This window comes from Hemitrygon akajei, chromosome 6, assembly GCF_048418815.1.
Source record: "Hemitrygon akajei chromosome 6, sHemAka1.3, whole genome shotgun sequence".
NCBI classification, from domain to species: domain Eukaryota; kingdom Metazoa; phylum Chordata; class Chondrichthyes; order Myliobatiformes; family Dasyatidae; genus Hemitrygon; species Hemitrygon akajei.
Genome location: NC_133129.1, coordinates 143,858,302 through 143,870,371, shown reverse-complemented (window position 1 = coordinate 143,870,371; position 12,070 = coordinate 143,858,302). Strand labels below are relative to the sequence as shown.

General features: G+C 40.5%; 1 protein-coding gene across 30 annotated transcripts in view; it reads right to left on the bottom strand.

Annotated features, from left to right (window-relative positions):
• The window catches only part of sox6 (SRY-box transcription factor 6), a 598,739-nt gene that overhangs the window by 120,058 nt on the left and 466,611 nt on the right, over positions 1-12,070 (bottom strand). For 26 of the 30 annotated variants that reach the window (XM_073049425.1, XM_073049424.1, XM_073049429.1 and 23 more), the window contains one exon: positions 8,199-8,319. In XM_073049425.1, the coding sequence (XP_072905526.1) occupies positions 8,199-8,319 (121 nt within the window). Of the gene's footprint in view, positions 1-8,198; positions 8,323-12,070 lie in introns of all 30 variants that reach the window. The other 4 variants (XM_073049415.1, XM_073049422.1, XM_073049418.1 and 1 more) reach the window with 1 other exon arrangement.

Here is a 12,070-nt window from a genome sequence, read left to right as displayed (position 1 = left end):
CTTCTCCTGGTTGGAATCTGCAACACACTGCCTGAATGAATGGTGTTGTCAGGTTTTCTCACGTCATTTAAGAAGTACAGTGTCTAGATGGACACTTGAAGCACCAATGCATAAAAGACTAAGTTCTGGCAAAAGGAATTAGTAGAAGTAGTTACATACTAATAATTGGCATAGATATATTGAGGCAAAGGACCTGTTCATGTGCTATATGATTCTATGAGTCCAATACCATTTACTCAGTTTATAAAACCAACACTTCAAACAGCAGGACCAAGTGCCTTAGTGTGCCAAGCTTGAAATGAAGCAGATATCGAGCGCCTCTGAAAAAAGTCCCATCTAAATCTAATAGCATGAAAATAATATCAGTTTGCTTCCCACAACAAAGCACTTGCCCCTCTCTGCGGCATCAAATGCCACATGATAACCTGTGAAAATTTTGTAGTTGGCTCTCAGACCCTTCAGTGGTAGCTCAGATAATGTCAGGGCTTTTCATCAGCATAAGTGCTTGATGTTACTATTGCGTGCCCAGCGTTCTCTGTTTCTAAACTTACCAAATGCAAGGAAGTACCAATTATTATTACTAATTGATTTTCTGTGCCAGAAGTCATGCACATCACATTAAAACCTTGCAAAATCAAATATCTAATACAATGGGGTTTCATTCAAAATCTTTCCACACTTGCTTTTCAGTAGGTCACTAGTGAGCAAACAAGAACAGGAACTGCATCCAATATATGCCGTTCACCAGGTCGCTGGGGCAAATGTCACTATCAACCAGTAGGACTTTGCAGAAAAAACAAAATCTAGTTTCAGATCATCCTAAACTGAACTACAACATGGAAACTTGCTATTTGTTGTGTTTGCATTGATGCATATCTGCAATGCTCTGCAGATGCTGTTAATCTTAAACAATACGCACAAAATGCTGGAGGAACTCAATGGATCAGACTGCAGTTGGATGAATGGCCTCAGCCCAAAAAGTTGACTATTTCTTCCCCTCCACAGATGGCACCTGACCTGTTGTATTTCTCCAGCATTTTGTGTGTGTTGCTCAGTTCTGATATCCTTTTTTACTGATGTCCTTCAACAACCTATTGAGCAGGTTGTTACTTTCCATGTGTTATTTGTTTTGGTTACCCTGTCTGAAACTACATAACACAAGGTTTCAACACTTTGCTGAATCATATCAATGGTCCCAATCTCTCAATTACTAGAAGAAACCGTTTCCATCTACCTTTTTGCCACTACTATATAAATATCTATGAAGTGATTTTATAATCACCTTTATACTACAACATGTCAAGTCTCTTTGTATCTCTGCACTGAGAGGCATCTCAGCAAATCAGGGCTGTATCCTCTGTGTACCTCATACTTTTGAAGATTAGCTTTATTCATCAGAAATACACTGAAACATACAGTGAAATGCGTTATTTGATTCAATGGCTAACACAGTCTGAGGAAGTGCTGCGGGTAGTACGCAGGTGTCACTGTGCTTCCAGTGCCATCATAATGTGCCCAAAACTTAAAAACCCAAACTCGTACATGGAAGAAACTGAAGCACTTGGGGGATACCCATGTACTCACAGACAGAATGTAGAAAGTCCTTACAGATGGCGATGCGAATTGAACCCCAGTCACTGACCACGGGCACCATAAAGCACAGCGCTAACCACTATACCACCATACCACCCTCTATGAAGCTGTGCCACTCTCTATGATGCTGTGCCATCCTGGAGTAGATTTCAAAACTACATACAATGGGCTGGTTATAATGCACCATTAGACCTCAGCTCTTATATTCTGTCCCTTTTTCCAATAAATCCAGCATTCTATTAGTTATTTATTACTTTATGCACTTAAAATGCTGCTTTTAACATCTTATGAACCTAAAGCACCAAATGTGTATGCCATTACTCATCTTCTCCTTCATCGCATTGTTATTATTTAGTTTATTAGGTAAGCAATATTTACTGCATCCCACATCCTAACATTCAATTCTATCTGTTACTTTTCAGATCGTTCTACCATCTTATCAAAGTCTCCTTGAAGGCAGTTACAAATAAATAGTGCATTTATTAACAGGGTAATCCACACAGCTAAAATTAATTTCTGACCTGACATATCATAGAAATAAAACTTCAGGTGAATTCCTATAAAATGATAGTACCACACACAGCAACGAAAGAAGTTTGAAGTAGAAGTAAGTTTTGGGCTTTACTAAACTCCAGCAACACAAAAGATGCTTGAGGAAGTCAGTAACCCAGGCAGCATCTATGGAGGGAAATGGCAAGTCGATGTTAGGAATTGAGAACTGCCATTTGGACTGAAAAACAGAGGGAAGCTAGGTACTGTAAAAAGATAACACAAACACAAGAAACTCTGCGGAAGCAGGAATTCCAAAGCGACACACACATAAATGCTGGAGCAACTCAGCAGGTCAGGCAGCATCTATGGAAAAGGGTAAATACTCAATGTTTCAGGCTGAGATCCTTCCTCGGGATGAAGGATCTCGGCCCGAAACTTCGACTGTTTACTCTTTCCCATTGCTGCTGCCTGAACTGCTGAGTTCCTCCAGCATTTTGTGTGTGTGTTACAAAGTAAAACAGGTGCAGGGAAGAGGTGAAGCAAAAGTTAGCAAGTGTTAGGTGCATCCAGCTTGGAAGGGTTGGGGATTGATAGGGAGATGGAAGAGCGGTAAATTGAAATAGCACCAAACTCTGGCAAGTGATAGGTGGTATCTGATAGGAGAAGAGGGTATGGATTCCAGTGAGAGAGCTGGGGAGGGCAGATGGGAATATGGAGGAAGAAAACCAGCGGGAGGAGTGTGTTTGTGATTGATCTTCACTTCACTAACCTCCAGTTCAGTTCAAAACAGGATCTCAGTTAATAATGGGAATAGGTAATTCCATCTATAATTCATGAGCAAATAGCACACATCATCAATTTCCAACTGGTTTTGGATTCAGATCAAATCAATCGGTATATTGAAGGGTTTCTAACAAGTACTGTATTGGTGAATGATGTCCAAAGATCACTAGACATTATGTTTAAGTTAAGTAGGTATAATTAGCCTTTCACTTGTGAATTGGGACAGGTCATTTTCTGGCAAAGGTGTATATGGTAAATGGGAGGCTGTCAAAATTGAAATTTTGAGAGTACAAAAGTTTGCATGTTCCTTTCAAAATAAAAGGCAAGAATAACAGGTGTAGATAAATTGTGTTTTTTTATATATTGAGCCCTTGCTTAAGAAAAGGAAGAAGGTGCATAGCAGACACAGGCAGACAGGAACAAATGAGGTGCTTGAGGCGTATAGGAAATGCAAGAGAACACAGAAAGGAAATGAGGAGGGCTAAAAGAAGGCATGAGGTTGTTCTAGCAGAGGAGATGAAGGAGAATCTGAAGGGCTTCTACAGATATAGAAACATAGAAAACCTACAGCACAATACAGGCCCTTCGGCCCATAAAGTTGTACCGAACGTGTCCCTACCTTAGAAATAACTAGGCTTACCTATAGCCCTCTATTTTACTAAGCTCCATGTACCTATCTAAAAGCCTCTTAAAAGACCATATCATATCCACCACCACCACCGTTGCCGGCAGCCCATTCCACGCACTCACCACTCTCTGAGTAAAAAACTTACCCCTGATATCTCTTCTGTACCTACTCCCCAACACCTTAATCCTGGGTCCTCTTGTGGCAACTATTTTAGCCCTGGGAAAAAGCCTCTGACTATCCACACAATTAATGCCTCTCATCATCTTGTACACTTCTATCAGGTCACCTCTCATCTTCCGTCACTCCAAGGAGAAAATCCCGAGTTCACTCAACCTATTCTCTTAAGGCATGCTCCCCAATTCAAGCAACATCCTTATAAATCTCCTCTGCACCCTTTCTATGCCTTCCACATCCTTCCTGTAGTGAGGCAACCAGAACTGAGCACAATGCTCCAAGTGGGGTCTGACCAGGGTCCCATATAGCCGCAACATTACCTCTCGGCTCCTAAATTCAATTCCACGATTGATGGCCAATATACCATACACCTTCTTAACTACAGAGTCAACCTGCGCAGCTGCTTTGAGTGTCCTATGGACTCAGACCCCAAGATCCCTCTGATCTTCCACACTGCCACGAGTCTTACCATTAATACTATATTCTGCCATCATATTTGACCTACCAAAATGAACCACTCCACACTTATCTGGGTTGAACTCCATCTGCCACTTCTCAGCCCAGTTTTGCATCCTATCAATGTCCCGCTGTAACCTCTGACAGCCCTCCACAACACCTCCAATCTTTGTGTCATCAGCAAACTTACAAACCCATCCCTCCACTTCCTTATCCAGGTCATTTATAAAAATCACGAAGAGTAAGGATCCCAGAACAGATCCCTGAGGCACACCACTGGTCACCGACCTCCATGCAGAATATGACCCGTCTACAACCACTCTGCCTTCTGTGGGCAAGCCAGTTCTGGATCCACAAAGCAATGTTCCCTTGGATCCCATGCCTCCTTACTTTCTCAATAAGTTTAGCATGGGGTACCTTATCAAATGCCTTGCTGAAATCCATATACACTACATCTACTGCTCTTCCGTCATCAATGTGTTTAGTCCCATCCTCAATAAATTCAATCAGTCTCATAAGGCACAACCTGCCCTTTACTAAGCCATGCTGACTACTCCTAATCATATTATGCCTCTCCAAATGTTCATAAATCTTCCCTCTCAGTATCTTCTCCATCAACTTACCAACCACTGAGGTAAGACTCAGTGATCCATAATTTCCTGGGCTATCTCTACTCCCTTTCTTGAATAAAGGAATAACATCCACAACCCTCCAATCCTCCAGAACCTCTCCCGTCCCCATTGATGATGCAAAGATCATCGCCAGAGGCTCAGCAGTCTCCTCCCCCGCCTCCCACAGTAGCCTGGGGTACATTTTGTCCAGTCCTGGCGACCTACTAAATTGATGCTTTCCAAAAGCTCCAGCACATCCTCTTTCTTAATATCTACATGCTCAAACTTTTCAGTCTGCTGCAAGTCATCACAACAATCACGAAGATCCTTTTCCATGGTGAATATTGAAATAAAGTATTCATTAAATACCTCTGCTATTTCCTCCAGTTCCATATACACTTTCCCACTGTCACACTTGATAGGTTCTGTTCTTTCACGCCTTATCCTCTTGCTCTTCACATACTTGTAGAACGCCTTGGTGTTTTCCATAATTCTGCCTGCCAAGGCCTTCTCATGGCCCTTCTGGCTCTCCTAATTTCCTTCTTAAGCTCCTTCCTAGTAGTCTTATAATCTTCTAGATCTCTAACATTACCCAGCTCTCTGAACCTTTTGTAAGCTTTTCTTTTCTTCTTGACTAGATTTATTACAGCCTTTGTACACCACAGTTCCTGTACCCTAGCATAACCTCCCTCTTATATTAAGAGCAAAAGGAAAGCAAGGTTCAACTCTGGTCCTCTGGAAGATCAGAGTTGTAATCTATGTCTGGAACCAAAAGAGATGGGGGTGATCTTATTTTGCATCTGTATTTACTTGGGAGATGAGCACAGAGTCTATAGAGGTGAGGAACTGCAGCAGCGAGGTCATGGACCCTATACAGATTACACAGGAGGAGGTGTTAGATGTCTTGAGGCAAACTAAGGTGGATAAATTCCCAGGGTCTCACAACGTTACCTATAGTAGGCAAATGCAGAGATCGCAAGGACTGTAGCTGAAATACTTAAAACATCCTGAACCACAGGTGTGGTACTGGAGGATTCGAGGATAACTAATGTTGTTCTGTTGTTTAAGAAATGCCTAAGAATAAGCCAGGAAATTATAGGCCGGTGAGCCTGACATCTGTAATGGGACCGGATATACTGTATAAGTATTTGGATAGACAAAGTCTGATTAGGGATAGCCAACTTGGCTTTGTGCGTGGTAGGTCATGTCTAATCAATCTTAGCGACTTTTTCAAGGAAGTTACCAGGAAAGTTGATGAAGCAAAGGCAGTGAATGTTGTCTACTTGGACATTAGCAAAGCCCCTGACAAGGTGCCACATGGGAGGTTGGTCAAGAAAGTTCAGTTGTTTGGCATTCAAGAGGAGGTAGTAAATTGGATTAGACACTGCCTTTGTGGGAGAAGCCAGAGTGGTTGTAGATGGTTGCCTCTCTGACTGGAGGCCTGTGGCTAGTGATGTGCCACAGGGATCGGTTCTGGATCCATTGTTGTTTGTCATCTATATCAATGATCTGGATGATAATGTGGTAAACTGGACCAACAAATTTGCAGATGGCACCAGAATCGGGGGTATAGTGGATAGTGAGGATGACTATCAAAGCTTGCAGTGGGATTTGGAGCAGCTGTGAAAAATGGGCTGAAAAATGGCAGACAGAATTTAACACAGACAAGCGTGAGGCTCTTTGGGAGGACTAACCAGGATAGGTCTTACATGATGAGCGGTAGGGCACTGGGGAGTGCAGCAGAACAAGGGATCTAGGAGTACAGATCTATATATTCCTTGAAATTGGTGTTGCAAGTTGATTGAGTTGTAAAAAAAGCTTTTGCCACATTGGCCTTCATAAATCAATGTATTCAGTACTGGAGATGGAACGTTATGCTGAAATTGTCTAAGACATTGCTCAAATCTAATCGGAAGTATTATGTGCAGTTTTGGTCACCTATGTACATGAAAAATGTACGTAAGTTTGAAAGCGTGCAAAGAAAATTTACAAAGATGTTGTCAGGACTGGAGGACCTGAATTATAGGGAAAGGTTGACTTTATTCCTTAGAACGTAACAGATTGAAAGGAGTTTGACAGAGGTTTACAAAATTATGAGAGGTAAAGATAGGGTAAGCGCAAGCAGACCTTTTCCATTGAGGTTGGGTGAGACTACAACTAGAGCTCATGGGTTAAGGTTGAAAGTGAAAAGTTCAAAGGGAACACCTTCACTCAGAGTGTGGTGAGAGTATGGAACAGGCTGTTAACACAAGTGGTGGACGTGGGGCCGATTTCAACATTTAAGAGAAATTTGGCAAGTACATGGATGGAAGGGAGATGGAGGGAAATGGACCAAGTTCAGGTTGATGAGACAAGGTAGAAAATTAGTTCTGGATGAATTAGATGGGTAAAATGGCCTGCTTTTGTGCTGAAGTGTTCTCTGACTTAGTGACATTATATAGTGCCTGCAGTTTTGAAGGCATTTAAAATCTTGGTTAAAAAAGGGAATTTAAAGAGGCCTACAGGAAATGAACTGTAAAGAGGTAGGGTGGTTTAGGGAGAGTTGTAGTAGAGGAGCTGTAGATAGGAGAACTGGGACTGTCAAAGGAAGGGCAAAGGGAGAGAAGGATGCATAGGAGGCCATATCTATGATAACACAGATTTCTTGCAAGGACTGGAATCTATTACAGAGAAAGAGATGGCAAGCCATCAAGGCCATTAAATAGAAGAGTGACAGAGGACTGCAGAACTGGTTAGTGAGGTAAATGTGGGTGGGTGAGCACATCTAAAGGAAAACAGGATGATGTGGGCTAATATTGAAAACATTAGTTATGAGGAATAAAATTAAGACCAGAAAACATTATATTTTTTCTACCTAAGGACCGAACCATTATTATTTTCCTATCTTTTATAGGATGTCATTAGAGATCAAATCTGGCCAAATACTTCATTTCAGGACTACATATTGAAATATATATGAGAAATCTAGAAATTCCAAGTCTCTTCTTGTGACACCCTTACGTGCTTTTAGATGAAGGGGGCTTTTGGACATATTCTGCCCTAAAGTGGTCACCTGAAAATCTGAAGTGCAGGTTGAAACCCATGAAAACCAGGCTTTAACCTTCACTTTACTTCTTCTAGTATAAGATCGAATGAAATTTGAAAACAGGCTTATTGGCAAAACAATTACCTAGGAACGAACCACGTGCTAGAACAGAGTCACACATAGAAAATGATACCACACACACTGCATGGGGCACATTGGGTGAAAACTCACAGAATCCAAGGGAAACAGCCTACAGATTATCTTGCTTCCCCAGGAGGCACAGGGTAAGCAATAAACAGCTGAAATAAAATATTGAACAAAATGTACTGGTATCAATAACAATTTAAAAATATACTCTGGCAGTTTCTCATTGAAGTTTTTGAAAATATCTATTTTGCCTTCTACAGCAATATGTAATACTTGTTATCAAGCTTACCTGGTTTGTATGTTATTCCCGGGGGGAACAGAAAACCCTGTTGAGCTGCAGCCGCCGCTGCCAATGTTCGTTGGTCGTGTGGAAAAATTGGGATCATGAGTGGAGGCATGTGACCCTGAACCTGCTAAAGACAACAAGAGTTCTGATCACACACAGAACAAATGTATCTTGACAAGCATTATACAGCAAATATTGTGTACATGTGCTCATGGACTCCCAGAATGCTCTCCCTTAACCTGTTAATCCCCACCAATTTCACATCATTATATCAAAAGCCCCTCCGGCTGCATTATTTTCCCTTTTGTACAAGGTTCTTGTTGAAAATGTTTTGTATAGTTGAGGTAAAATTTCTCATACTTTCATTGGTCAGGACCTCTCCGTGTGAAAAATGAATACACAATGCTTCATAAACTATTTAAATCCCAGTTTCCTGTTAGCACTCTGTACGTTCATTGGGGATTATAAACGTGTACAAGCTGTTGCTTTCTGGCAAGTTTAGAAACTTAGCTCACAGTCAGATGGACTGATTTTCTACTGGTATAACACAAAACTTAGAACATAGATGAGTACAGCACAGAAACAGGCCCTTTGGCCCGCAATTTTGTGCCGAATCAGCTAAAAATTAAATTCTTAAAAACCCAAAAACTAATCCCTCCTACCTATACAATGTCTATATCCCTCCATCTTCTTGACTCTGCAACTCATGTTCTTGACATTATCTTCTTCATATATATGTGCCTGACTAAATGTCTCATATAGCCTCTAACTCCAAGCCTAGCATATACGATTTAATGTCACACATGCATGAACACACCAATTGAAATATGGGTTTATGCATTTCCTCTTGCTTGTCTTTAGATCAGTGCCAGGTTTCAAAATTATTAAAATTTACAATGTCGCTCTTACATTCTGTGTGAATTTCATAAGAGTTTATGCTTAGCCCCCTGCTCTACTTGCTTTATACCTATGTCTGTGAGGCTAGGTACAGCGCCAATGTCATATTTAAATTAGCTGATGACACCACTGTTGGTCAAATCAAAAGTGGTGAATCAGCATAGAGGAGAGGGAATGAAAATCTGGTTGGAAAGTGCCGCAACAACATTCTCTCACTCAACATCAGCAGAACTAAAAAGCTAATTATTGACTACGAGAGAAAAACACTGGAGTCTGTGAGCCAGTCCCCCTTAAGGAATTGGAGAAGGTCAGAAACTTGCATTAACACCAAGTTTTTTGGCATTATTATATCAAATGATCTATCCTGGGACCAGCACGGTAGCATTACAAAGAAGGGACAACAGTGCCTCTGTTTTCTTTGACGGTTGTGTAGATTCGGCATGTCATCTAAAACTTTGATAAAGTTCTATCGATGTACAATGGAAGGTATCCTGAGTGGCTACATAATGGCCTGGTATGGAAACACAACTGCCCAAGAACAAACTGTGGTAGATACAGCCCAGTCTACTTACAGGCAAAGCCATTCCTACCTACCATTGAACACATCTACAAGGAGCACTCCCACATGAAAGCAATATCCATCATCTTCACTATCCAGGATATGCTCTCTTCTTCATCAGGAAGGAGGTACAGGAGCCTTAGGTCCCACACCACCAGATTCAGTAACAGCTATTACCCTTCAGCATCAGGCTCCAGAACCTGCATGAATTATCTCACATCTGAACTAATTCCACAAACTATGGACTCATTTTCAAGGACTCTGCAACTCATGTTCTTGACATTATCTATTCACTTTTTTTTTGTTTTTGCACTCTTTTTTTTCACATTGGTTGCTTGGCAGTCTTTGGGTGTAGTCTCTCATTGATTACAGAGTATTTCTTTGTTCTACTGTGAATGCCAGCAAAAAAATAAATCTCAAGTTAGTATATGGCAATAATCTTTTATGTACTTTGAGAATAAATTTACTTTGAACTTTTGGTATACCATGTTGGCTATATAGAAATGAATATATTGTAATTGCATTTCATGTATGTCAGATTACTGCGATGTTCAGAAATAAGGGAACTCCAGAGTCAGGGTACCTTCTGCATTCATCTGTACCTGGAAATTGTTCAAAGTGCATAGATAGAGCCCTCAACTTTTACCATGTGTTTTCTTTACGCTGATGCTCAGTGCACATTGCAAAAAGTTAAAGCAGAAGTGAATTCGCCTCTGTACAATGTTGCATAAAATACTTGGCATAGAGTATGTGCATCTATTTAAATTCATTAAAGTTATCAGATACTTGTCAACATATCCCATTAATGTCAACCCAGTAATTGAACTGGTAACATGATTGCTACAGGCCTGCCTCATGTCTCTCACACTAACTTTGGTGGATCGATTGCATCCAAATCCCCACGTCAACCATGCGCAATGTGTTCCTGTTTTTGAAATACTCAAACTTTCATCCTGCAAAGGACCATATACTAGAATTTAAAGTGCATTTGTGAATATGTTTGCCAAAGAAACAACAAAATGTATTGGAAGGTGATGCCTCTGTATACAGGGACTGGTGTTTCCTTCTGCTGTACTGCTGTATGGCTGCCAGTTTCACCTCTTCTGTAGTATACAAGGGCAATAACATTTATATTTCAGAGGTATGTCATAGAAGCACTAAATGTCAGCTCAACTATTTTCCTTTGGCTATAAAAATACTTATTAATAGCATTATTATTAGTTAAATACATACCACAGATGTTATGAACAGAATATATCAGACCCATCATGATGACATGATAAAGATCTCCACAGCAAGCCTGACCACAACTCCACTCATAATTTATCTGGTGATGTTTATCATCTCCATCACAGTTCTGGCTGTGACACATCCTCTACATCGTTTTGCCAAGAGTAATTATATGAAGAAGCCAAACACTGTGGGTGGTGAAAGGCAATTCTGTGAGTGCCCTATACTACATCTGTTGTTCTAGGATCTTTTCTCTTAGTCCTTCACCTCAAATTGAGAGTGTTTTTAACAACTTGTGTTTGTCTGCATGTAGGATTATATTGCATGAAATAACATTGCTCTACTTTGATATTTAATGTTAACAGAGTTATGACTTGATTCAATCAAACTAGTTTAGATTAGTGCTGAGACAGAATAAGGTATCACAAGAAAGGGTTTTGGAATTCAGCTGCATGGGGATCTTATTATACCCTAGATAAGATCTTAACTAAGTACTCAGTCTATTTCATTGTGAACACAATTTTGTCATTGGAATTACTAAGTTAGACCAAAAGTCAGTGCCAGCCCACTTTGTTAGGTGGTTACACTAACCTCTACTGATTGCCATCCAAGTTACATTAATGACTATACAGCATGAATTCAACAATGAACATTGATCCAATTAAATCACTCAAATGCTGATCTATTCCTGAACTCAAGCCAGAATGCATATGAGAAGGAAGCATAACATCAGCAGTTTTCACTACCATCTGTACCATCATTAAAGAGTCTTCATACCTGGAAAGGGCTCTTAATTCCCCTATAATGTAATTGCAAGCTTCTATTAATTAAACCTATACAACCTCCCCTTCTACAGAGTAAATAGTTACAAAGAGTTGGTGATATATCACGTTCTGTTTATTACTGCTTGATTCTGCTAAAGTTTTGAACTATCATTGAGACTGATGACAGTACAAAGAAAGATTAAAGTTAAGACATTTGCAGTCGTTCGCTTGAATTATCTCAATATGCACTTCGCATGCAGTTGTCTGACCCCACTGGGTGCTCTGGGACCCCACAGGATACCTCACCAAATCACTTCTTGCAATACAATTAAGAAAATGCAAAAAGTTTAAGGTTACCCATAACTTTTCACAAATCCCTAATATTAAGAGAGCATTGCTGCAAGTGGGTGGGGAGAAATGGAACG